At 43.8% G+C, this 27,791-nt stretch overlaps 1 protein-coding gene and 1 long non-coding RNA gene across 2 annotated transcripts in view; one reads left to right on the top strand and one right to left on the bottom strand.

The window, feature by feature from the left end:
* Positions 1-2,973: 2,973 nt before the first annotated feature.
* On the bottom strand, positions 2,974-13,101 carry MAD2L1 (mitotic arrest deficient 2 like 1). Its single transcript, XM_021008357.2, has 5 exons — positions 12,906-13,101; positions 11,095-11,241; positions 6,884-7,004; positions 5,289-5,392; positions 2,974-3,922 (listed from the first exon to the last, which is right to left on the bottom strand). The coding sequence occupies exons 1-5, from the start codon at positions 12,976-12,978 to the stop codon at positions 3,750-3,752; spliced, it is 618 nt and encodes a 205-aa protein (XP_020864016.1). The 5' UTR covers positions 12,979-13,101; the 3' UTR covers positions 2,974-3,749.
* A 259-nt stretch (positions 13,102-13,360) lies between these two features.
* The window catches only part of LOC144455139 (uncharacterized), a 33,567-nt gene continuing 19,136 nt past the window's right edge, over positions 13,361-27,791 (top strand). The window contains exons 1-2 of the long non-coding RNA XR_013483817.1: positions 13,361-14,382; positions 22,502-22,601. This is a non-coding gene — a long non-coding RNA (uncharacterized LOC144455139). The remainder of the gene's footprint in view (positions 14,383-22,501; positions 22,602-27,791) is intronic.

The raw sequence follows: 27,791 nt of genomic DNA on the forward strand, positions 1-27,791 counted from the left end.
AACCATGACTGATTCCATTTTGGACAATTAACTTACTGAAGTTCAGTCTGTCTTGGCTTCTCTGCAATTCCCAACCAGGGTTCCTAGATCTGCCCTCTTAGTCAAATGCCTTTCTAACAAGACAGTCCTTTAAATGTAGAAGGCAACAATACTAAAGCTTAAATCAAAGTACTACTTGGCTGCCCTGACGATTTTGTTGTGAAGAAAGCACTTTGTAAACCTTAAAGCTCTACAGTTTGTCCACATCAGGACCAACCCCTCAGTCCCCTCAGTGCACTCCCAAGCCCCCACAAGCCACGTCCTCCTCCTTTTGCCATCAAGACTCTTTGGTGAACCAGTTCAGCTCTACGCTGTCCTCCTCCCAAGTCCCTAGGTTCCTCATTTTCACATCACCAATGGCATCCTGCCAACCCTCAGGCTCTTCATCCGCTCCCTCTACTGCTACATACAGCCTGCTAAGGTGGTGGAAATTACACAGATCTTCAACCTCTCCCAATCAGCTGCTTCTCTACTGCCTATACACATGTCCATGTCACCCCCATCCTCAAAAAAACCTTCCAAAGCCTTGATCACCCCATCTGTCTTCGTGGCTAAACTCCTTGAGGTCATTCACAATGGGTGCTTCCACATCCTCTCCTCACTCTCTTCTAAACTCTCTACCTGGTTTCCAACCTCACATTTAACCGATACTACTCTCTCTGAAATCACTAGTGATCTCTTAATTGACAAATCTAGTGTTCTTTTCTCAATTCTTATCCATCCTGACTTTTCTGCAGCCTCTGACACTGTCAATCACCCTCTCATCTCTAGGTTTTCTGGACACCACTGGCTCTCCAACTGTTCTTTCTCAGCTTCCTTGGCTGGATCTTCATCTAGGTCACGGTCCTGGGCCGCCTTCTCTTCTCCCTTTATACTACTTCACTTGGTGCAGGGCCATCTCCATATCTTGCCATTGGACCAAGATGGTTCCCGAGGAGAGTGAGGCTGGTGACTTTGCACAGACCTCCCTCACTTAAATCCAATTCATTTGCATGTCATGGCATCCCCTCCTGGAAGTCAGGCTCCTCTTTGAGAACAAAGTCTGCCATGGATTTAATCGACATCTCTTACCCTGATGATTCTCAGATCTACGTATCCAGCCTAACCTCCAGACTTGCACCAATGAGACAAACTGAGCTGGAGACATCCCAAACTCATAATGCCCAAAATTAGACTCATTTCCCCCCCCCCAACACTCCTCATTTCTGAACGTTCAATCAATGCATATTCATTAAGTACCTCTTTTGTGTCAGGCACATACTACTGCCGAGGGCACCACCATCCTTTCAGTCCCCCAGGCTTGTAACCTAGTGGTCATCCTTGCCTTCTCACTGTCTCTCACCCCTCACATCCAAGCTGTTGCCAAAGCCAGGTGATTGCACCTTTGCTGCACCTCTTGAATGTGCCCCCTTCTCTCCTCTGACACTGTCACCGGTCTGGTGCAGGCGATTATCATCCCAAGCCTGGACTACTGCAGTAGCTGCTGGCATGTCTGCCTGCCTCATCTCTCCCCACTCTAATTCATCCTCCATTCAGCCCCCAAAATGATCCTCCTATAGCACAGGACGGACACCTCCTCACCCCAGGGGCTCCCTATCACTCTCGGATTAAATACAGAATTCTCTGGTACTCAAAGCCCTTCATCACTGAACACCCCCTCCTTCCTTACTCCTTCCCAAATACTTTGATCCAGCAGCTCTGGCCTCCAGACTGTTTCATGAACGAGACACCATCTCTTGGCTCCGGGCATCTTTTCTGTCTGTCCTGTGCCTGGAACGCTCTCCTCTCTGCCCCTTGGCTACCCTGGCTTCCTTCAAGTCCCAGCTAAAAGCCTACCTTCCTCATAAAGCCTTTCCCAATCCCTCTTCCTTCTCCTTCCTCTGATTCTGTTGGTCATTTCCCATTTATCCTGTATATAGGTTAATTATACAGTCGCTTGCACATTGTCTCCGCCATCAGTCTGTGCTCTTGTTGAGGGCAGGGGCTATCTTTGGCCCTTCTTCATATCCCTGGGGCTTAGCACAGTGCCCGGACCACAGGAGCTTAATAAGTGCTTACCGGCTAATTTTATTAAATGCTGAATTATGGTAAGGAGGAAAGGGGATGATCCAGGACTTGAGGAATAAAGGGAAGGCTTTTTAGGAACGTGTCTAGAACTAGACTGAAGTGTAGGTGGGGTTTGTACAGGTAAAAGAGAAGGCATTCTGTGGAACAGGAGTAAAAATGAGAATGGCCTATCTATAATGCCAAGAGATTGCTCTGACTAGAGGGAAGAGTGAGAAACGTTAGCCATAAAGTTAAGCTGCAGCCAAGAGCACAGCAAATAATGTAACTTGACAAGTGTAAGAATTAATCACTCATTTACCCCCTTTTATGCAAAAAAAAATTCATATCAAAGTAGATATTTACTTTCTAGTAAACTCATTGCTCATAGGATTGCAGATTTAAACTTGAAAGGGCCATTAAACCAATTTAATTCTCTCATTTAACAGATGAGAAACTGAGGCCCTGAGAAGTTATGTTACTTGTCCACGGTCACACAAGTACTAAACGTGACAGCATTTGAATCCAGGCCCTCTGACTTCAGAGCTGCCACCTACTGGTTAAAAGATAAGGAAGGAATACTAATCAAAGGAGACAAAGAAAAAGTATCCAAATTGACCTTAATGGGGCCAACCACAAACCTGAAGAGTTTAAAGCCAGAAAGCACCTTTGCAATTATCTAATTCAGCCCTTTCCCGGGCCCTTAAAATGGGGAAAATGAGATGCAGGGGATTTATGTGAGGTGACCAAGTAGTAAGTGGCAGAAACATCATCTTCTGACTCCAAATCTAATGTTCTGTCCACTACTTCAGTCTTGGGATACCTGGTCAAGTTTAAGAGCTTACGTGTTTAGGATATAAAATGTAGCTATCAGTAATAACTGACACAAACTTAAGCCACAAAATTAACTTTATTTCACCATTTACAGTCATTTAAGGCTTGATTATCACAAAACATATAAAAAGACTTTTAAAAATCAGTTTTGTTCTCTGGAGTAGAAGAGTAGAAAAATCTAGAGCATTGTCAGCACAACTTATACAAATATTGGTAATAAAAGTATTTCAAATTCTGGAAGCTTTTCAAAGAAGTGCGTGATATTCTGGGACAAAATGAATTAGTCATTGTCAGAACTGATGGATGCATATTATCATTATCTTTTTAGCTACTCCCAGGAACAAAATAAAAATCTAAAAACAAAGAATTCTAATACTTAGACCTCTTTTGGTACATTCATCCCCTCCTTACTAAAAATTTTACTCAAGTTATGAATAAAACATTTGATTTTAAGTAAGTGTCACCTTTAGACAAAAGATTGAAAAGAGTGCCTACTACTTACAGAGGCTGAACAGTATGTATTAGCACCCACTACTGAACATCTTCTTCTGTCTACTGAGCAATGTTGCACAGTGTTTCTGTTCTGATCTATGTCAGCCAAAACCACAATAAAATTAGGGGAAAGCACTAAAATCCTCTCTAATCCATGATGTCGGCCCTCAGGTAGGTCAAGTATGTACAGACAGTGGAATAATTGTGCCCAGTACAACAGAGTATTAGTTTTCCCACTTAAAGTTTAACCAATGAAATAAAATGCATCAACTCTATTTAAATTATCTTATGGGAAATCTGATTTGAGAATCACAAGAACATTATTTTCCTCCCTTTGCCCCTCATTCGTTGACAGGAATTTTGTAGGCCACCATGCTATTTACTTTGTGGATAGTAGTAGTAAAGGAACGAAGGCGGACCTCTTCAGAATTGGCAATAAACTGTGGCCCAGACTCTTCCCATTTTTCAGGGACTACAAGTTCTTTGTCTGTGTAAATGAGTAGATCGAATGCACCTGAATCGGGGAAAATAATGGAATTTGTGATAAGTTATTTCCAGTAGACACCAGGCTTTCATTCTTTTGCCATTAAGGAAGCATTGGGTTTGTAAGACATGTTTCAGCAAGATTTAGACAGAGCAATGTACATTCTCTTCCAACACTGATATTAGATATGGTCTTAAAAACTGCTGGTCACCAAAATACTATTGAGTACTTTCATGAGAAATTCAAACTTCCTATCATCACAGTTCACAGAGCAAGCAAAGTTTGAAAACAGGCAAATGCTTCTTTCAACTCTTCAGTGAAACAGCTAAGTGGGGATTCATTCTAGTTTGTTAACACACAACTTGGGTCAAGAGGGATCTCCAACCTGCTTCTTAAACCTAATACTGATAATGTTAGAGAGGCAACACTACCCTTGATTGCAAACCTGTAACAAGTAGCTAGATAGACTCTGCAGAGAACACAACCCCAGCTAGGTCTTATGGGGCTTATCAGCACAAACAGATTAAAACAGAAAACACAAATTATTGTTTTAATAATAAAGCAAGATTTAGAAAAACTTCTAAAAAGAGGTATTTTCTGCATTTCAGTACAAATGAAGAAACTGTTCCAGTTGTAAACAGAGTAAACTTTAAACTGGTCAGCAGAGAACAATGATATATAATGAAATTTCTTCAAAACAAAAAACACAACCCCAAATCAATAGACCACGAGATAGACAAGTTAGGTTACTAGGACCACAGCATTTAAAGCTATAAGACACTTGAAAAAAAATCTATTCTAATTGGATAACTTTAAGAAACTGAGGCCTTGAGAGGTTGAGTGATTTGACCAAGGCTATCACAGGTCAAGGAAGGATCTGAACCCAGACCTAGGAGTTTTGGTCCCAAATCTTAAATTCGTTATACTTTAGTATATCTCCAAATTTGTTTGTATTTGGTCCCTCTACTCACATTCTTCCATCCTGGTTCTGTGACAAAAGCATGGTAGCACCTTTAGTTCAATAAATGTGTCAACTAAAATGCTTTCACTGATATGGAGGAAAAAGTGATTTGAACATTTGTGGAACTCAGTACCTGTTTAATTAACAAAGTCCTTTTCTTGTTTGCGAATTGGGAGGCCTTGGTTTCAATACCTGGTCTCATCACTAACTAGTTCTAAGACTCAACCAAGTCCTCTCATAAGTGGGAATCCATCCGCTACGCTAACAGGCTTCACAGTCACTGGTCAAATAATTACATGACCACAAGGCTGTAAAATTCCCCAAATCACATTCAAGGGATTATTCCAGTCTGGCAGAAGGTTCCAAAGGGTAGGAACCAATCCCAGAATTATTCAAATGTGGTCGGAGCCAACAAAGTTCATATTAAATACTTACAAGCTGCTTCCAACAATGGCAGAAATGTCACGGTGGCTGTAATTTGTCGGATCACTGAACGAATTTCATCTTGGATAGATTTCACAGATTTCTCTCTTGGTGCACTACAAAGGAAGCAAAATATATTAGTTCATGATGTTGACTGAATGAAACCTAGAAAAGACCTTCTAAGATCATTATAAAATCATTTAAACATCTGGTAGGAATAAAAGGGTACGCTGGAATAGAAGAACGAAGAGGCTAAGTCTTAATAGTTACTCCTGACAAAAACCCAGCCCATTTCCAAAAAAAGCCATGAGATCACACCCCTACTCGTTCAAGCTGTACAGTTAAGAGACTCATAACTTGCCATGTCGGAGCAATTTCTTAAATAATATTTTGTATAACCCAACCAATGACTATTATGTACAAGTTAATGTGCTGGGTTCTAGGGATACAAGAATGAAAAATGAAGGAGGTAATAACTTGACTTTGATTTTATTAAAACAATGGAGTAATGGATAGAGGTCCAGGCCTGGAGGCAGGAAGACTTATCTTCCTCAGTTCAAATCAAGCCTCACATACTTCCAAGCTGTGTAACCCTGGGCAAGTCATTTCACCCTGTTTGCCTCAGTTTCCTCATCTGTAAAATGAGCTGGAGAAGGAAGTACCAAACCACTCCAGTATCTCTGCCAAGAAAACCCCAAATGGAGTCATGAAGAGCTGGACACAACTGAAAAAAATGACTAAACAAAAAGTAAAGTCATTACCTCCTGAAATGTAAGGGGGTTAGTAGTCTTCATGACCACCTCCCCAAATCCAGTACCTTTATTCACTTCTATTTTCCACACTTGGTCACACACTTCCATTTCTGCTTGTGGCATGAGCCTGATTTCTGTTTTTAGATTTGCACTTATGATATCATCAGGTTAGAAAACTAGCAGCTGTCCTTGGAATTCTGTCTCAGACAGTAAGTGGCCTGAGGTACTCAGTGGTAAGTGCTGGGCCCAGAGTCACAGAGGGTAGGCCCCCTATCCATTACACTACTTCATCTCTATTTGCAAAAAATATGTTCAGATTTTATTTCCTCAAAATGATGCGTACAATTGCCTACATAACAATAATTATTAAAATTAAGAAATTAACCTTAATACTTTTCAGAAAGTACAACTAAATTAAAAAGTCATTAAAGGAGTATCTGTCATTTAGCTGCAAGACTAGCATAACGCAGCCCAACAGGCTTAAGGATGCGTGGCTCGAATCCCTGCTACTTGGGGAGACTGAGGCTGCTGGATTGCTGGAGTCTGGGAGTTCTGTGCTGCAGGAGGGCTGAAGCCCACTGAGGTTGCACAGTAAGTATGGCACAGGTATGGGAAGCTCCTGGCAGCTGGGGGCCAACAGGCCCAGGGCTTACCTGCACGGAGCAGTACTGGGATCTACTGTACTTCTAGCTTGGGCAAAAGAAGGAGAGCCAGCCTCAAAAAAAGAGCCCAGCACAAAAGTGATTAATAAGTGCTCTGTTACTGCCCATGTAGGTTCTCCATTACAGAACTGGCATTGAAAATGTTTACTGGGAAAAACTGAATTGAAGTAAAAATAACTAAGTGGACACTCACCTGTCTTCTTTTGCAGTCTTGTCACACTCAATGTCAAACTGCCATCGTTCGAGGACTTCGCCGCTCTCGATATCGGAAATCACCACCACCAACTTCTGAACTGAGCAGCCGCACAGCCAGTCTGCAACATGAGAAACCCAGTGTCTGCTGCCAACAGAAGTGACGGCAATCAAACTGTCACCGGGGGAGTGGGAGGGCATGGGGAGAAAATGACCCAAGGGAGGGCAAAGGTTAATACTGAAATGCACAACTGGAAAAAAGGGCTGGGGCCAAGATCTACAGGGTAACAACAAAAACTGAAAAGGGAGCTGAAAACAGGCACCTCAAAAGTGGTAACTCCCACAGGAATACAGATTAAAGAAGGACTAAGTACAGAAGCCCTGAATCAGAGAATAAAAGTCTAAAATAAGCAGAAAGGGAAGGTAAGCAAGGAAGAGCATTTTATATACCTAAAAAGGACAACGGAAAAGGGAGGAGCGGTTATTAATCCGTATGCCACCATTAACCATTTGTCATCCAAAGTCACAAAGGAGTAAACAGCACCGGCAGGATTCCAAACCAGGTCTTCAGGTTTTAAATCCAAAGTCTTCCTTTGCACTCTTCTTGACTCTATGGTCTGGCTGCCAACCTTATCCCTCCATGGAAATTCCTCTCTCCAAAGTGCTAATGATCTCCTATTTGCCAAATCCACTGGCCTGTTCTCAATCCTCAGCCTTCTTGACCTCATTCTCTCTGGTCGGTGACACTGGTGATCACCCTCTTCTCTCTAAGATTTTGGGATCCTGCTTCTTCCCTGCCTGACTGCTCTCATGGATCTTCTGTCAGGTTACACTTGATAACTGTGCACCTCCCCCCCCCACCCCCGGGGCCCAGTCCCACCCCCCTCTCTTCTCACTCTACTTCTTACAACTATTTGACCTGGTGATCTCATCAAATCCCAGGGCTTCAATGATCATACTATGCAGATGATTCTCAAATCTCTTTATCCAGCCCCAAATTTCTCTCATGACCTCCAGTCTCACATCTCTAAACCCCTATTGAACATCCAGATTCAGATGTCTCCAGACATCTTAAACTCAACCTGTTCAAAACTGAACTCATTCTCTTCCACCCAAAGCATCACCTCCCTCTTCCTATGTACCTGATACTCTGAAGGGCATCCCCTCATCACAGTCACTGAGGCTCAAAACCAAGGTGTCACCCCAATTTCTTATTCTCTCATCCCCATATCCATTCAGTTACCATGTCCTGTGGATTCTACCTTCATATTTCTTGTGCACATGCCCCTTTCTCCTCTAACCCTGCCCCTGCCCGGGTGCAGGCCCTCATCACCTCATGCCTGGATTACGGTGACAGTCTTCCTGCCTTGAGTCTTTCCCTGGTTTAGCTTGACCTCCAGAGCTCTCAAAATTGAATAAACTCTAGCGGCTCCCTATTAATAACAGGATCAAATGAAAAATCCTCTGTATGCTGGTTAAAACCCTTTATGACCTGGCTGGCCCCTTCCTACCTCTGCAATGTTCTTCCATTAGACTACTCTGTGACACAGTGCCCCTGGCCTCCCGCTGGTCACCACCAAGACCCTCCATTCTCTCTGGCAGGCCCAATGCCTGGGACAGTCTCCCTCCTCACCTCTGCTTCCTGGCTTCTTTGAAGTCCCAGCTAAAATGCCCACCTTCTACAAGAAACCTGTCCCAACCCCCTCTTTAAAGACAGTGCCTGCCTCTGTTACTGATCTGCAGCTCATCCTGAACAGATCCTGTTTGTGCACTGCTGTCCCCACCACTGTGAGCTCCTTGACAGCAGGCACCTATGCCTTTCCATGTGTCCCTAGGGCTTGGCAGAGTGCCTGGCACAGAAAGCAGACACTCAGTCAATGCTTGTTGACTTGACTCTTCCAACTACTTCCTTTTAAAAAAGGGGAGTGGAAAAGTGCAGGGGTATGGGCTAACCTTCTTCAGGCTTACTGAAAAAACTCCTATTTCTGAAACACTAACAGGCAAGTTTAAAGAAAAGCATTGTAGCCAAGTCTCTTCCATCGATCTGGCCACCTATCTGCAGCCCCCTAACCAAAGACTCAACGCTCCCCTCCAAAACTGGGGTCCTAGACGGATATGCACTCTGGGCCCTGCTCTCCTGACATGGCCTCTCCGAAACACTCCCCACATCTCCAGTGCTGGAAGCAAGATCTAATCTCCTCTGCCGCTGTTTCAGAAGGGAGCGTATCCATCCACTCTAGGACCACCCCCTTAATCCCTAATGGTCCTAACAGCTGGCATTCATAAAGTGCTTTCATAAGTTCACCAATTAGATCTCTGTGAATGGATTGCTTTATCTTCACTTTACAGATGAAGAAACTTAGGCTGACAGAAACTAAATGACATGCCCAGGGTCACTTGTCTGAGGCACTATTCAGCATAGGTCTTCTTGTCTCCTGGTCCAAGCTATTTATTGTGCTGCCTAATCGCCCCAATGCTCGTTACAGTTCTGTCAGCTTTAAACATGTTCCCTCCGGCCCACTTCCTTATGACTGTCGAAGGCACCCCCATCCTCCCAGTGCCTCGGGCTCACAACCCAGGGGTCATCCTGGATCCTCATGCTCTCTCAAACCCCTCCCATCCAAGCTGAGGCCAAGGCCTGCCTATTCTCCCTATAGCACCTCTCAGATGCATCCCCTTTTCTCCTCTCACTGCACACCTGGATCATTGCAATAGCTGCTGGAGAAGCGGGGCGGGGAGAGTCTGCCTGCCTCAAGTCAATTTCCACTCCAATCCATAAATCCATATCCATAGGTCTTTCTAAAGCATAGCTCTAACCAAGACATCCCACTACCCCTGCTCAGTACACGCCAGCAGCTCCCTAGCACTTTCAGGATCAAAAATAAAATCTTGTTTCTGCTCCTGTCCTCCTTCTTTCAGTCTTGTTATACCTGATCCCTCCCTCCCCCTAGCATGTACTCTACTATCCAGTGATAATGGTCTCCTCCCTATTCCCCAAGACACTCCCATATCTCCTGATTCCAGGACTGTCAGTGGCCATCTGCCATGCACAGAATTCTTTCCCTCCTCCTCACCACTCTCTGGCTTCCTTTGAGTCCAGATTAAAAATCCCACTTTCTACAGAAAGCCTTTCCCAATCCCCCTTAATTCCAGTAACTTTTCTCTGTTGCTTATTTCCAATTTATCCTGCCTACTGAAAAGAAATCAGCTCTTTTTGATTACTTTATTTTTAGTTTGATTATAGGATTAGAGCTCTTCTTTAGGAAGAGCTAGCCTTAAGCTAAGCCAGCCCAACATAGATAGTCTCTTAAGTCTAGGTTACTTACAGATGTAGTGAACAGACAGACTGAGAAGAGGTTATAATTTAGTAGCAGATAATTTAGAAGAAAATATACTAAGATTATAAAGTTTTTCAAAGGTTGACCAAGGGGAGGCCAAGCTCCCCTTTCTGGTAGCTGGAGAAAGTTTAGCCAGAGGTCAAGTGAAGTCCCCTTTTCTTTTTCTTAGCTAGAGTCTAAGTTGAGTAGTGAACTGTGCTAAGGAAGAGAGTGTGTTTGTGTGACTGCTAACCACTGACCACAAGTTCCTCTTTCCTCATACACTTTCTGGTTACAAAAGGTACCACCTGGAGGAAAAGACATCTGGCATAGGATTAAGAAAGTCTGGGAGAAGCTAACTGGTCAGGTGACTTGCCTTGTCTGAATGAATTATGTTCAAAACAAGTTTCTGTAATTTTTCAAATTCCTCTTTTTTGTTATAAAAACTACCTCTGTTAATCACTCCTTGTCTCTGACTCTGAGGAGTCAGGTAACCTGGTTTAATACACAAATGCTAGCTTTGCAGATTAAATCGTAGATGGCTCGGTAACTTTGTCCTCAGTTTCCTTTTATTTCAGTAATCAATTTTAACACTACAGCTTGTTTCTACATAGCTGCTGAGCTACACACTACGGGCCCTTTGAGAACAGGGATTGTCTTATTTTATCTGGCTCCCCAGTGCTTAGCACAGTGTAGCCCTGGAGCATAGCAGACACTTAATAAATATTTCTCGACTGACTAGACACATGATTTCTTTTTGACATCAAAATCTATTTCAAACGGTAAAGCCTTGCAGTAAAGAATCTTGATTTTTGGACTAAGAGCCTAGATTCTCCTTCATTTGGTTCAGCAAGGACTGGAAAACAGGCAAAATCATTCATTTCAATTCAAATACCTTTTAGTTGGTCCACCACATTATTCAAATATTTTATGAGATCCGGATCCGTTGTCACAAGCAAAGTCAGTCCATATTTTTGCACTCGAGTAAAGGTTTCAGACGGGTATATACCACGCTGATATAAGATACTGTTGATGCCAAATGCTGAAAGTAAAAAGAATATTAATGTATTTGTTTCTAAAGGTCACAAAATGCTTCAACTTAAGTCCCATTTAGTAGGAAAGAAGTGAAACCCACAGCTAAAAATAAAGTTTTATACTAAATGCAATTATATACCCACCTGTCCTACTTTAATTTTTCCCTGTAGAAAACATTTGTTTTTATGGTCAGTACACATCTATGGCAAAAATAATCCTCTTGAGACATGGCTATGAAAATGCAAATTTTCTCATGGTTATATTTCAGTATAATGCTGAAATAGTCAATGTATGAAAACAGAAGCAGCAAATACTTATTATTACCATTCATATATAAAACCTGGCTTTTACTGATTTGAAGTTCACTAAAGACAAACGATATCAACCTTCTATGAGAAGACTTTCCAAGCTTCGCCAGGCTGGGCTTTAAAGCTCATCCCTACGCTGGTACCAGAGGCTTCCCAGCCTGGTCAAAAGGGGATAGGTTCTGCATCTTGTGGAAAAATCAGTTCTATGAGAGGAGGTAACTGGATGGGGCTTTGGCAGAGGGTGAAAGTATCAAGTTTCTGGCAGGGATGCTCAGTAGCACTGATGAAATCAAAGCTCTCCACTGTGTTTTCAGCATTACTCACAGTACAAGCCACCACTTATCAGGCCTAGCTCCCCTTTCCTCCGAGTGCTAGCTAAATGAATAGAGAGACAGATGGACAGATAGACAGACAGATAGATAGATGGCTGGATAGACAGTTGGATATAGATAGATGGATGGATGGATGGATGGATAGATGGATAGATGATAGACAGACATTTAGACAGAGAGACAGACAGATGGATACAGATAGATGGACAGATGGATAGATAAATGGAGAGAGATAGATAAACATAGGTGGCTGGCTGGATATATAGTTGGATGGGTAGACAGATCGACAGATGGACAGATAGAGGTATGGATAGACAGATAGATGGATGGATAGATAGACATATAGACAGACAGATAGATGGATAGACAATCAGACAGAGATAGACATATAGATGGATCGATAGACAGATGGATAAATAGACAGACTGAGAGACAGAGAGTCAGACAGGTAGATGGATGGATAGATAGACAGACAGACAGATAGATGGATGGATAGGTAGATGGATGAATGGATGAATGGATGGATAGATAGGTAAAGACCAGCCTAGCCACAGCTGCGAAAGCCTCTTCCCCCAACATCTCAGACGAGCCATTCTCCACAATCAGACAGCACGGCAACCGTCAGTGTCCGTCTGCCCACGAGCATCAGGAGGGCGGCTCCGCTCTCGGCTCCTAAGTCACTCTCTGCGCCTCAGTTTCCCGTGTGTAACGGGCCGGGGGGCTGAACAGAGCGCTGGGCCTGGAGCGAGGAGGACCCGAGTTAAAGCCGGCCTCCGACACTTACTGGCTGTGTGAGCCTGCCTGCCTCAGTTTCCTCGTCTGTAAAACGAGCTCTCCAGCTCCGCCCGGAGAGCCCCACGTGAGGTCACCAAGGGTCGAACCCGACCGAAATGACCGGACAGCGACGGGAGCGGGGGCCTGCAGGCCTCGGGCCCGGGCTCCCGGCTGGGCAGGCGAGACCCTGCGGCCACTTAACAGAGGGGGACACTGAGGCAGCGCGGGCTCGGCGCGGGGGGAAGGTCGGCACTCACAGAAGAACTCGGCCACGATGTCGGCGCTGCCGCGCAGGGTGATGCCCTGGTCCCGGGTGAGCTGCCGCTCCATGGTCACGGTCACAGTCACGGACGCGGCTCAGCGGCGCGAGTACGAGCTCCCTCACAACAGCCCCGCCGCCACGTTCAAAAACAGCCGCGCCGGGAGCGTCACCGCGCGCGCCTCGGCCGGGGCGGGGCTCAGGCTCGACGCACGCGCACTCTTGTCCGCCGCCGGCAGGCCGCTCCGCGCAAGCGCAGCTGGGGCCGGGCGCTCGCCTCCCTCCACGGCCCCCACCCTCGCGCAGGCGCGACGAGGCACGGTGCCGCTTCCCGCCCCTCTTTCAACCTCCTGCGTCCTGTTGTGGGCGGAAGGACGCCTCCGTCCCTCGGCGCAGGCGCGGCCTCTCCCCACGTGCTGCACCCCGCCCTGCGTAATACGTCGCGCAGGCGCAGTCCCTCTGGCAGCGTGGGCTGGAGTGGACTCACAGAAAGTAAGTGTCGGCCAGTTACCCGCCCGAGGCGCAGATGAGGAACCTGAGGCCGCGAGACTGTGAGCGCCTCGGCCTGCATGAAAGTCTGGGGCGCGTGTCCTTTGGCAACCACAAAGGCAAAGGATTGTTGTTCGAAGGGTGGGACCCCCCCCCCCCACGCAGGACAAGACTCACCCGGGATGAGAAGCGGGAGTGGGCTACGACCCTCACTGCCTCCGGGCATTTGTTCAGTCCCGTCCGACTCTCCGTGACTCCGTTTGGGGCTTTCTTGGCAAAGACGCTGGAGCGGGTCGCCATTTCCTTCTCCAGCCCATTTGACAGATGAGGAAACTGAGGCAAGCAGGGTCGAGTGACTTGCCCGCGGTCACACAGCTAGTCCGCGTCTGAGGCTGGCTTTGAGCTCCGGAGGATGCGTCTTCTCTTGTGGCGCCACCTAGCGGCTCACGCAGGGGCTCCGCTGGCGTTGTCCGCCTTGATGGGGAGAGGCCTTGCCCCGCTTTGTGCAGTCTTGACGGTGACGGGGACCAGTAGGCTTAGACCGTTTCCGCGGGCCTCTGTGACCCCATTGCTTAGGCGGCTCCTTAGCTCCAGTTGCGTGACTGGCCCTCGACCTTTTCCAAGCGGAGTAAACATCTCACAGGAATTCGAGCAAGAGGGACCTTGGAGATCGTCCTCCCCAAGCTCATGATTTTCTACAGGAGGAAACAGCCGCAGAAAGTTTAAATGATTTGCCCAGAGACGCTCTTGGAGTAAGTAGACGGCTGAGGCAGAATTTGAATTCAGGACCGCTGAGCCCAAATCATTTCTCCTTCGAACATACCAGCTGATTATTAAAGCCGATCGAACACTATTGTTGTTCATCCTACATTCTTGAGAGACAGGAGGGTGACGCCTTGACTTGCCAGTGAATTGAGTTTAAGGGAGGCAGAGCTTTTTGCACAGTCCTTGGCCCGGCTCTCCCATTTGAATATAGAATGTTGAAGGTAAAGGAGGTAGCGTGTGTCTGAATTGGGACCAGCGCTCAGGCTTTGCTGATCTCTATGTGTACCAGACATTGCCATTTTAATTTTTACTTCCCACAAAACTTGCTCAATATAAGAAAAAAACATTTCTCTTGTAGACTGTCTCATGTTTTGTGTGCTCACACACCCACACAAATACAAATATATGGAGATGTTGTGATTAATGGAATCCACATTCATTTAAAAGCATTGGACAGCTAGTGTTGGAGTTCGTTAGGAAGATTTGAGTTAGAATCCTGACTAGAATGTTGACCAGCTGTGTGACTGGGGACAGGTCACTCAGCCTCAGTTTCCTCATTTGTAAAATGGGGGAGTATTAATAGCACCTATTTCCCTGCGTTGTTGTGGGGATGTGAAGCTCTCTGCAAACCTTTAGAGCTTTGTAAGTGCTGGCTATTTATAAGTACTTCGTCATGTAAAATGTCTCCGAAAGGGACCTCAGCAGCTAGTCGCAAAATTATAGAGCCTGAAAGTTGGAGGGCCCATCAGAAGTCATCTGATTCCATTCCTACCTAGATGGGAATGTCCTCCACGAGTCCAAAGAATAGCCACCCAGCTTTTGCTTGAAGTCTTCTTTACATGGAAAATCCACCATTTCCTGAAGCATTTCACCTTCGGACAGCTGTCGTTTCCAATAAGTTTTGTTAAGTCATTTTTCAGTCATGACTGACTCTTCATGACCCCATTTGGCATCTTGTTAGCAAAGATACTGGAGTGGTTTGCTATTTCGTTTTCCAGCTGTGAGAAACGGAGGCAAACAGGGTTAATTGACTTGTCCAGGGTCACACAGCTAGTGAGTGTCTGAGGCTGGATTAGAACTTAGAAAGATGAGTCTTCCTGACTTCCAGGCCTCTTCCCACTGTGCCACTCAGTTTTATATGAAGCCAAAACCTGCCTCTCTATTAACTTTTTACCTGTCAGTCCTAGACAGCTTGATGGCATAGTGGGCCTAGATTTAGGAAGATCTGAATTCAAGTCCAACCTCAGATGCTTACTCTCTGTGTGACCGTGGGTAAATGACTTTACCCTGTTTGCCTCAGTTTCTTCAGCTGTAAAATGGGGATGATAATGGTACCTACCTCCCAGGATTGTTATGAGGGTCAAATGAGCTAATATTTGTAAAGCTCTTAGCACAGCGCCTGACACGTGAGAGGTGTGATGTCAACACAAGCTACTCTTAGCAGTGCTTTTGCCTCTTCGAAACAAATATAATAATATAGATAATAATATAACACTTTAAAACATAAAAATATAGATAATAATAGCACTTGAAGATTTGCAAAACACTTTACGTTTGTGAGTTCATTTGTCTTACCAACAACCCTGGGAGGTAGATGCTATTATTTTAATACTCCTTTCACAGATGAGGAAACTGAGGCTGAGGGAGATTGAGTGACTTCCCCCAGGTAACACAGTGAGGAGATATCTGAGGTTGGAATTAAACTCAAGTCTTCCTGACTCCAGGTCTATGGCACTATCCAGTGACGTGCAGTCGCCTCTCTATAGTAGCTCTTATAAGGAATGTACTTTTAAATGCTTGTGTGTCGTCCCTCCCTTCCCCTGCACCTCCCCACCCCGCCATCTTTTCTGAGCTCAGGGACTAGTGGAGGAGACAATATACAAGCAGCTGTCTGCAGATAAGATATATGTGTGGTAAATGGGAGGCAATCTCAGAGGAAATGAAGTCACTTTAAGGAGGCCCAGGAAAGGCTTCCTGTAAAGGCACGAAGATGAGGAGGGCCAGCCCTCCAGGCATGGGGGGACAGCCAGAGAGAATGCCCCTGAGCCCAGAGCTGGCATGTCTTGTTCATGGAATAGCCAGGAGGCCAATATCACCAGATCCGAGAGTACCAGGAAGAAACCGGAGGGGGCAGCTTCCCCCGCGCTTTGTCTCCATTCAGAATCTGAGACCTTTCTGACACCATTCAGATATGGCAGCAACAATCTTCACTATCCTTTCTTTTCTTTGAGACCTGGGCAAGGTGTCCCCGGCCCAAATGGACAAAGTGTCCTAAAGTCTCTAGAAGTACGTGTCTTCAATTCTCCAAATCTCTATGGGAGCAACTGGGTGGAATTTCTCAAATCACCCTAGTTTACCAGACTCACATAGGATGGAGCAGGAGGAGGAAATGCCCCAGGAAGCCAGTGAGCATAAAAAAGGCGATTTGGTAGGGATTAAGTAAAATGAAGTAACTTTAAAAAAAAGCAACATATGCTGTAAATATAAAAGTGCTTTCAACATACCAAATTAATTGCCAGAGCCAGAAAATTGACTTTTAGAGCAGTGGACCTGGAGTCAGGAGAACCTGAATTCCAGTTCCACTTCAGACATTTATTATCTGTGTGACCCTTGGTAAGTCACTTAACTTTTCTTTGCCTCAGTTTCCTTATCTGTAAAATGGAGATAATAATAACATACCTCCCAGATTTACTTTGAGGATTGAATGAGATAGAGTACATAGTGCTTTGTGAACCTTGAAGTGCTTTATAAATCCCCATAATTAATATTTTATTATATCATATATTGTACAATTTTTGTATTTATTGTTTTAATGAATAATATTAATATGTGTTTTTGAGGCCATAGGGGTTAAGTGACTTGCCTAGGGTCACACAACTAGTGAGTGTCTGAGGCTAGATTTGAACTCAGGTCCTCTTGACTCCATGGCCAGCGTTATATGCACTATGCCATCTCGTTGCCCTGAATAATACTGTTAATGACGATAATAGCAACTACTCCAGCACCTGTATTTTACAAATGTCCAGAGAGGTTAGGTAATTTGTTCCAGCTTGCTCAGCAGATGATTGTAAAAGCTAGGACTGGACCTTCCTTCTGACTACTCGTGTTCAGTCATTTCAGTTGTGTCCTACTCTCTACAACCCCATTTGAGGGTTTCTTCGCAAAGGTACTAGAGTGGTTTGCCATTTTCTTCTCCAGCCTATTTTACAGATGAGGGAACTGAGGCAAACAGGGTTAAATGACTTGCCTAGGGTCACACAAGTAGTCAGTGTCTGAAGTCAGATGTGAACTTGGGAAGATGAGTCTGACTCTAGACCTGGCTCTCTATCCCATTGCAGCACTACCTAGCCTCGTGCATATTTCAGTGCTGTTTGAAAATACTGAAGGACTCTTTCATTCTTGAAGTTTTCTCTTGAAAAAGAACTGATTTTAAATAGAATTTTACTTCTGTGGACAAGGTGGACCCTAATAAGGGGGTTTAACAGAAATTTTTCTGGAAATTAAACCAATTGGCCAGAAGATGGCAATGTTTAGCTATGAAACAGGCATCTTTAAAAATCCTAAGAATTTGGTAACTAGGTTCTCAGAAGTAGGAAGGACTTTGGAGGTTATCACTCCTTTCTTCTCCTTCACAATCCTCCCCTCCCTCTCTGTATTACAGAAAAGGAAGTAGTCAGGAGCTCCTAACAACCCAGTGTTCATTCTATTATTTCCAGTTTTAAAAACATGTTCATCTTAGACGGTTCTGCTAACTTCTAATAGTGATGAAAAACAGACCTGGGAAGTTATGAATTCATATAGATGAACATTTTTGAGTAGAATGATTTTTAATGTTCCTCTCCCCCCTCTCCCACTGGCATCCTCAAACACCTTGCTTCGTCTAATAAATAGAGCTGTGTTCTTCAATGTCGTGGGTTGCTTTCATCGAAAATGGCATTGTCTGGCCCTCCATCTTGTGATCTACTTAACTCTGTGCAGTGAGATGGGATTTGAATTGAGTCTTGAAGAGCAGATACTGTCTGTCACTTGGCTTGGGTCATAGATTTTGAGTTAGGGGGTCCTTAATAGCCATCCAATCCAACTACCTCATCTTACATATGAGGAATTGAGGCCCAGAGAGGAAGAGGGATTTGTCCAGAGGCACGTAGATAGTGTCAAGGATGGAATTCAAACACTCTGGCATTCAAAACACCATGTGGTATTCTCTATGAAATCCCTAGTCATTTGGTCATCCTCACCTAAAAAAAGGAACGTGGAAGAAAAACACATGGTGCCCAATAGGAGTTTGGATGGGCAGCTGCCTGAGTTAATCGATCAGAATACGTGTGTGTAGGTCCCTCCTTGCACGACTTGGAAAGGCGAGACTTTTCCTTACTGGGAGGGACACAGCTCATCAGCTCCACTCAGTTTCACCCTAGTGGTGATTTTATGGACCGACATTGACTTGAGGGGAGTGTCATGGAGTTGAAAGAAGTTTCCTTACCCTGCCTCAGATCAAACAGGAGACTGAACTTGGAAGTGGGAGCTCACAGACACAATCTAATGAAATAGACAAACTGGGTTTAAGGACCTCTCAGTCTGGTTTGAATAACAAAAGAGCTCACACCCCTCAGATTAAAATCCTAAAGGAGCTGATAAGATCCTTCCTTGGCTTGGCTTCCCAATTTGTCCCTTTTCTCCCTTCATGGCCTTCTTACATTTCAGGCCCTTCAGACGCTTCAGCTGCAGTCACCTCCTATGAACGTGATGCTTCCTTGAACAGGCTTCTACTCTGGCTGCCGCCCCACCTCGTGGTCTGTGGTTTCCAGGGCTGTCTTCAAGAACCAGCTCAAATCTCACTAGGCCAGGAGACCTTTCCTCATCTCGGCAACTGCTAGTGCCCTCTCCTCTAAGGCTACCTTCTGTCTAATCTGTATATGTCTTATATGGGCCTAGTTATTTACGTCTTGTCTTCCCCATTAGAATGTGGGCTTCTTCAAGGCAGGGACCATTCTTGTCCTTCTTTGTCTCTTTAGAACTTAGCACAGTGCCTAGCTCATAGTAAGTGCTCAATGTTGGCAGATTGGCTGGATCTTGTTTAAAATCTTGCCTCTGCCACTTATCACCTGTGTGGCCCTGGACAATTCGTTTAACCTCTTTGGGCCTTAATCTCCTCATATTTCATACTAGATGGCTTTTGGGGTCTCTTTCTGCTCTAGGCCTCCTTCACCCAAGGCTCCATCATGAACATTCATCTTCTCTTTCGTGATCTTATCACTTCCCACAGATCCAGTTATCTTTCACGGCTAATAATTCCCAGATCTACATGTCCAGCCCTCATATTTCTTCTGGGATGCAGTCCAGCATTTCCAGCTGCCTGCATCCATCTCCACCTGGATGGATTGTGGGCATCTCAAATGCAACGTGTCCGAAAGAAAATCCATTATCTTTCCTCCACAAACAACTCCTTTTCCAAACTCCCCTATTTCTATGAAGAGCACCGCCAGGTTGTTAGACCATGAGCCATCCCAGATTCTTTATTCTCATTCACCTCTCCCCGCCCCATCCCCTCAGTTGCCAAGTCTTGATTCCATTTCCTTGACATCTCTCCCATCCATTTTGTGCTCTCTCATTCATACCATAATTACCCTGGTCCAGGCCCTTATCTCCTCTTGTGTTGAGTTGGCCCCCCCAATTGTTATTCCTGATTCTAGTCTCCCTCCTCTTTGATCTGTCCTCTATAAAGCCACCCAATTCAAATTCCAAGAGTGCAGGTCTGATCACATCACTTGCTTTCATAAGAAGCCTCATTGCCTCCTTGGTGCCTTTAGGACAAACTATGAACTCCTCTCTTTAGGATTTAAAGGCCTCATGGTCTGGCTGCAGTCTCTTTTTCCAGCCTGATAACACATCCTTCCCCTTCACACGTTTATCTCTCTTGCTTGAATAACAAATAGGACATCAGAGTTCAGGTTGAGGGCCAGGATTTCAATGGATGACCATCTTGTGTATAGTGATTGTACATCTATGCTTCCTCTTGATCTGCAAGGAAACATAATACGGCAGATGGAGTATTGCCTTGGGGACTCAGGAGACCTGGGTTTGAATTCTACCTCTGACACTTTGACGTGTGTGTGTGTGTGTGTGTGTGTGTGTGTGTGTGTGTATATAAGTGTGTGTGCGCTCAAAAACCTCTGAGTGAGTCATTTAACCAGAGACTCAATTTCCCTTTCTGTAAAATGATGTGATGATGTTTGGACTACGGTTGTGTAAAAAGTATTAGAAGTTTCTATAATTTCATCAGTTTAGGGGCAATCCCAGTGAGGGAATCCCCCTGACTCAGCTAGTAACAAGTCTAAGACGGGAGGCCTAGAGAGTTGTCTGAGACTCATAAAGATTAAATGTCTTTCCCAGAGTCACAGGGCTAGTAAATAGAAGGTAAGAGGCACCAGAACCTTCATCTAGTTCATCCCCGGGTCTCCTCCACCCCCTATAGCATCCACTCATTGAAGAAGCATTTATTAAATATTTACTATGTCCTGGGCATTGCCAGATGCTGGGAACCAAGACAAAAACCAAAATGTGTCCCTACCTCCAGAACTTCTCTTCTCCCAGAAAGCTGTTGGAAAACAAGGGCTCTTCTTTAGTGGTATAGGCAATTTTAATAATTCACTCAAGAATAATATTTCAATGAGAGTTAGTATATTTACATTTTTATCTACTTAAGAACATCAACAAGCTATGAGTATCCTTATGGCCACTTTAAACTGTGTGGCATCAAAACTGAGTGTAGTGGAGAGGGAGCCAGGCTCAGACTCAAGTCTGACACATATGGGCTCCCCCTTCTCCCCCTCCTTCCCCTCTTCCTCCTCCCTCTTCCCCCTCCTCTTCCTCCTCCTCATTTCCCCCTTCCCCTCCCATCTCATGAGAGTTAAGCCGTAGATGGCTTCCTGTTGATCATTTCTGGTTCATGATGGAATTGGCTTCCTCCAAGGACTAGTGCCCATCAGTGCTTATAAAAATGGTTAAGAGTAGGGATAAAAGAAATTTTGCAGTAGATAAGTCTTTAAAGATCATACTTCCTTGTCCATTGATGTTTGGCCTTCTTTCTCCTCTGGTTTCATAAAACATGTATGGAAGCACTGTTTGCTAATTTAATTTGAGAGTCAGATGATCTGAATTTTGATCCCGAATCTGCCACAACTTACCCCTGAGTAATCAGGGTAAGTCTTTTAACCACTTTTGTTCTCTGCTTTCCCAACTGCAAATTAAAAAGCGTAAACTCAATTATTTCTAATGTCCTTTTCAGCTATAGGAAAAAAGACTAATTCATTTTATAGCTCCGTATTGGCAAGGAGACTGATGGGAAGGGTGTTTTTACCCCTAGCAGGAACAAGTGAAGGATCATGGGAGGCAAAAAATGAGTGGGACAGAGGATGCTTGAGAACCTAAAGAGAAGAGGGGATGTGGACATGCAGCTTACTGATTGCAAGTGAAGGGTGCTGTTGACCTTGCTGCTAGCTAGCATTTTTACTAGTTAGCATGAATAGCACTTTAAGGTTAGAACCCCAAGCCATTAGAATCTTCTCTGAATCACTGACCAGCTTAAGGAATGATTTTCTTAATCACAATTAATGCCTGTGCTTGCCTCACCACTCTAGGGCCCTGGTAAATAATCTACTTTCCATTTCATCTCTGCCTGGAGAAGTGGCCTACTTACCTTTGGGAGTCTCCTGCTCCCTTTAAACCTTGTTTATTTGTTATCTGTACTTTTATAATGGAGTTCATCTTCAGATAAAGAAAAGATGATTTTGATGGATATTCTGAAGGAATGTTGTCATAAAAATGTGGACCTTGCGGTGAGGTGGGAGGGTGGGGAGGCCAAGAAGGGAGGACTGAAGAGAACTTGGGAGGCCAATTACCTTAGGGTAAGTCTTTGTTAAGCTTTCTCTTGATTTGTTAGGAAATTTTAAGAGAAAGCATGGTAAAGTGGAACACTTGTTGCCTCAGTGGTCAAAGCACATAAGTGCAAGTGCTACTTCTTATGCTTACCTACCTATGTGATCTTGAACAAGCTGATTTTGTTTCTTCATCTCTAAAGTAGTTGGCCTTTGATGTCCCTTCCAGCTCCTTATGGGATTCTCCAATTTAGTGCAATTCATGAGCAAGTCTAGCCATCACCGGTGATGTCACTGGTTCTCTTTACAAATGAAGGCAGAACAATAACAGGCAGTGGGAAGGAGGTAACGAACTAGCGTATAGGGTTTTTCTTTGCTTTTCAAAATGATTTTTTTGGGGGAACTGTATCTTTTCTGGCAGAGTACCAATGGCACACTAGTCTCGTTTTCTTCTTTCCACCAGCTCTGAGGCCTCTTTGGCATGTTAATGACAAGAAAGAGACGACATTGGTCAGAGAGCCAGAGGTGATACAACTTAAGACCCCCCCACACACACTTAAAAGGTGAGTAATTGTGCATCATACCTCAGTTTCCTTCTTGCATTCTGACCTCTTTCCTCTGCCTGGTGTCTGATGAGATGGGAGCTTTTGCTTTATGTTTTCCAGAATCAGTTCACAACAACTACTTGTCCGCCATTTCCAAACTGCTCCAGAACTATGGCCCTGCTTGCCAACTCTAGTTCCATTTTATGTGTTATCCTTTTCAGTTAGAGCATAAGCTTGTTGAGGGCAATCACTGTCTCGCTTGCGTGTTTCCATATTTTCAGTACTAAGAATAGCATGTAGCATTAAAAAAACGCTTAATAAATGCTTCATTCATTCACTAACTGTTTTCATGCTGTAAACTAAAGCTCCTCATTCCGCCCCCCACACAGGCTTGGAGCTGGTAGGTTCAGTGATACATTTCCAATAAGCAAACCTGGTTGGCCCACCAAGAGAGAGCTTCTAATTTTATTCTAGGGACTGGAATCTTTTTTCTATCAGATCCAGATTTAGGATTTCAATGGAATAGGGAACTCTAGGGAGAAAATTCCATTGACCAGTGTTGGGGGGTAACTGGTGGTCTGCAACTCAGGGCAAATACACTGCCCATGGACACACAGCCAATATGTGCCAGAGGGAGGGCTTGACTGGAAGACCAAGGAAGACCCAGGTCCTCCTGGCTCAAGGACCAGCTATCAGTCCACTACTCTGCATTGCTTTTCCATCTCTAGGGTGACTATTAAGCTTTATAATCTTACCTTACATACCTTATTTGAAAAATAGATGCACATATTTGTGTTGAGCAAAAGTTGTTACTGAAAGTCCATGAGCTTTCAAATACTCATTAAATCTGCCTCATGCCTTCCTCTCCACTCCACTTTTATCTCATTGAAAGTTGTGGCTGTAATAGTAGGTGAGATTCACCCACTCCAGTGCCTTATTCTATACTTGTTAAGAGATCCCTAGGACTTCTGATTTCAAAGGGGAATGAGTTGGAACCCCAAATGACTTCATGAAGAAGTATACCTAATACTGTGGCCCCATTTTTATAAAATGGTGCTATCAGAAATCTAAGCATTCTGTTCAATCTGTTGTACATACAAATCTACTTTATTGTGAAAGAGATAAAATTAAAACTGTGCAACCCATTGCCTGGATTATAATTATTTTAAGATTATCTTGTGGACATAGGATTTTTTGTAGAAATTGCTTATTTATGATTTATGGTTCTTAATTCTAAGGGCTTAAGAATTAAGTGTAAACAATTCCTTTTTTAAAAAACCAGTCTTTAATGTGGAAATATATTTCCATGATTGCATATGAGTAACCTGTATCAGATTGCTTACCATCTTGGGGAGGAGGGAGAGAAGGAAAGGAGGCAGAAAAATTTGGAACTCAAAATCTCATAACAATTAATGTTGAAAACTATCTCTATGTGTAATTGAGAAAAAAATAAAATAACTACTTATTAAAAAAACAGTTTCTGTAGTTCTTAAGAGCTTCTTAATCTTTACTTATCAAACCCTGTATATAATGATAATGTTAGAGGAATTCAAACTATAGCTTTTAGTTAATCAATTGTGACCTACAAAGGTCAGCAGAAATGCCCAATTGAACTGGTAATGGTCCAGTTACATAAGAATGGTCCACTTTTAACTGGAATATATCGTATGTTAAAATAAAGGTTGCTTTGTCCGAAGTTAATGTGGCAACTTCTAGAGGGAAATATTTCCCTCTGGCTCTTTCTCACATGAAAATACTTATCTTATGTAATGAATTCCATTGGCTAATAGTGAATAATATATTTTTAGTCATCTTTCTAGAATTCTCATTTTTAGGGATTCACAAAAAGATTATCAAATAGGTAGTTTTGAATCTTATGCATATATTCATGTTAGACATGTTTAATGTATTACATGTATTCCCCAAGAAAGTCCTCAGTTTCTAGGCTATGCATATGTAGATATGGACATATGTGAATACATGAACATACATTGCCAAGCCCAGAAGGGATGGTTCCCCTGTCTGTGCATCCTGACTACTCAGTGGATTTCAAATTAGCATAAAATCTAAAACAGCACAGGGCCCTTCCAGAATGCGCCAGAAATGGAATGAGCCAAGCTCCTATTAAGTTTTAGTAAACCATGGTTGCTACTAAAAACAGAAACAGGTAAATGAAATGTGTGAAACACTTTTGTAGCTGTATATTAACTGTAAGCAATCTAGTTTACATTCACCATATTTCATTATTTGCGTGATTTTAGTGAGTTGTTTCTGGATGCATTACTTGAGGGGATCTCATTTTCCTCTCTACTATTTGAATAGAGATGGTGAAGTCAGCTGTTTGCAATCCATACAAAAATAAGAACACTCCAGCAATTTGGGCAGATGGAAAAAAAAATCTTCAAAATTATAGGATGCAAAAAACCACCAATAAAAGCCATAATGTGGGGATTTTCTGCAGATACTTGACATTATTTACAACACTGTATAGCACTCTTTCCCAACAGCTGAGTAGAGAGAGACTCTGGATAGTGTCTTGAGGGAGGACAGAGACTTGACCTGTGACTTCACTGCTGAAGAGCTCCCAAAGGAAGAGATCCCCCATACCAATTCGGGTTAAAACTTCTCTGAAACTCACAGAGTTGACTAGACCTTTGAGAGGTTGTTTATATTGTTTGTCTTGTTTTGAAGAGGACTCAAAGATGGCACAATGGTGATGTCCTGACTGTGCCTGACTTGGATTTAAGTGAGGCAGAGCTGCACTCATTTAGCCTCGATCCCTCTTCCAGAGCCGTTGAAGTCCAGTGGCAAGACAAAAGTCAAGATGACTGGCAATGACCCAGGATGCCGTTGATGACCTTGGCCTTTCTAAATTAAGGTCCTTTCTCAGGCCTCAGTTTGCCTCAGGCAGTGTCCATTCAGTGACCAAGAGCTAGGTAAGGACTGAGGTAGAAAATGATCTATACTGAGAGGTTAAATGACTGCCCAAGTTGACACAGCCAGTTTGTGTCAAAAGTGGGACTTGAACCTGTGTCTTCCTGACTCCAAGGATGGCCCTACACACCCAACCATGTTTCTTCTGAACAAAAGGAGACCTACTGTGTTTATATTAGGTTGTATAGTGGATAGAGTGTTGGAACTGGGGTCAGAAATTTAATCTTGAATTTGAAATCTGTTTCAGGTGACTAAAGTGATGTTTTATTTAGGAAGTTTAATCTAAAATTGGTGGGCAAGTTGGAATAGAGGGTGTGGAAGACTGAAGGTCTGAAGTCAAGACATTGTGAGGCTCAGTTAGGGGAGAATCTTCATCTGTGAAGGTGGGAGTATGTGTGGGGTGGGCAGGGAAGAGGACGATAAAAGGACATTCCTACCCTGACTGGGAATGGGTCTGGAGAATCGGTGAAAATGCTCAAACAGATAGGCTGAAGAAGGGAGCTAACTGCCCTAGGCCCTAGGCTTCTCCACCTGTTGGGAGTTTGGGCAGCAAATTTCACAAAACTGAGACAAGCAACAACCTGGCTGTACTAAGAGAAGTAGAAGATAAGCTAACCAGCATTAATGACAAGGCTTTAAAGGAATGGGGGAGGGCTCAGGGGAGGAAGAAAAGTGAGTTCTCTGCAGTAGGCTCTAAGAGCCACGTGCTGAACTCATTTAAATATTCGTCACTTGTTAATTTTATCTATTTTTTTTTAATCTGTTGTTTCCTTTCCCTAACATTTCCCATCCCCTACCTATCATGTTTTCCCTAGTGCAATAAATAATGGTAGTGACTAGATCTGTGATCTCCTGGGTGGAAGGAACTTGTGGGTGAGGAAATTTCATTTGCCAAAGCTGGCTGTCACCTCCCTTATGACTCATGTTCATAGTTGAATATGGAAGTGCAATTTCCATGAGAATACAGGTCCTTTGTGACATTTTATACAGATGACCTGAGACTTAGATGTTGGTGATGAAGGTCTAGTATCAGGGGCAGAGGACCTGCAGCCTCGAGGCCACACGTGGCTGCCTAGGGCCTTGGGTTCAGCCTGTTGACTGAGTCCACATGTTTTTGAACAAATCCCTTTGGGGATTTGTTCTGTGAAGCTTGGATTCATAAAAAGAGATTTAAGAGGGGGGCAGGTTACCCTGTCTTTTCCCTCATTTTATATCCCCGGGCTTAGCCCAGCGCCTGGCCCTGCTCGTCTGCGCCATTTGCTTGTGAACCCCTTGAGAGCAGCTTTATGTAGCCCCAGCACTTCACACAGTGTCTGGCAAATAGTAGGTGTTTAATAAAATTGATAAAGTTTGAATAAATTTAAATCAATAATTATAAATTAATAAAATAGTGATTCTGACAAAAGACACATACACCCAATAGTGACAATAGTAAGTACTTCATGATGTGTATTGATGAGGCAGCAAACAGATGATAAAATTGGATTGGGGGATAAATTATGGCTGAGGAGTTCAGAGAAAGCTTCCTGGAGGAAGTAACATTTGAATCAGGAAGTGCACCAGGTAAAGAGTAGGAAGGAGCTTATTCCAGGCCAAAACCATGAGAATGTATTTGGAGAATTGGAGAGTTTTTGCTTCTCTGGTCTATGCTTGGCTAATCTAATGTCACTGAGGCGATTGGTAAGAAGCAACAGGTTTTGGCTGGTGCTAAAAGGCACCATTTTATTCTGCAATCCGAAGAAACTATTCCTACTTTTGATGCATGATGTCTCAGGGCAACCCCAGCGTTCTTTGGAATTTTCTTGCCATTGAGATAAATAATTGTTTTACAACATACACTTAAATGAATTTTTAATTGAGTTACTTTTTGTACTCCTTAAAATGAAGGTTTGATGATAAAATCTGATCTGTGATTAACTATCCTCTCTGGAAACTGCCAACACACTTTTACTTTAGCATCACACTCATTTAGATCAAATGTTCTTCTGTGGAAGCACCTTAGATGCTTATCTGGTCCAACCCCCTTTGGCAGAGGAAGAAACTGGGCTCAGTGAGGTTAAGGGATTTGGCGAAGGTCACATTGGTAAGAAAGTCAACATTCTGACTCCAGTGCCCTTGCACCTTTAATCATTCCTCACTGCTGGAACAGATCAGTAAATCTCAGCCACAGGGGAGGCTGAGACTGGCAGATCTCTTGAGCTCTGTATTTAAGTAAGCCAATTCGGCTGCTTCAGGAAGGGCAAACTGGCCCAAAGCTCTTGTGTACAATCAGAC

Source organism: Phascolarctos cinereus, unplaced genomic scaffold, assembly GCF_003287225.1.
Source record: "Phascolarctos cinereus isolate Bilbo 61053 unplaced genomic scaffold, phaCin_HiC Scaffold_9;HRSCAF=440, whole genome shotgun sequence".
Classification (NCBI taxonomy): Eukaryota; Metazoa; Chordata; class Mammalia; order Diprotodontia; family Phascolarctidae; genus Phascolarctos; species Phascolarctos cinereus.

Excerpts from the sequence above, each read along its gene's own strand:
- MAD2L1 (XM_021008357.2), bottom strand. The coding sequence starts at position 12,978 with ATGGAGCGGCAGCTCACCCGGGACCAGGGCATCACCCTGCGCGGCAGC. Across the intron at positions 11,242-12,905 it reads CATCGTGGCCGAGTTCTTCT|CATTTGGCATCAACAGTATC; the intron begins GTGAGTGCCGAC and ends TTTTACTTTCAG. Across the intron at positions 7,005-11,094 it reads TGTGGTGGACCAACTAAAAG|ACTGGCTGTGCGGCTGCTCA; the intron begins GTATTTGAATTG and ends CTCATGTTGCAG.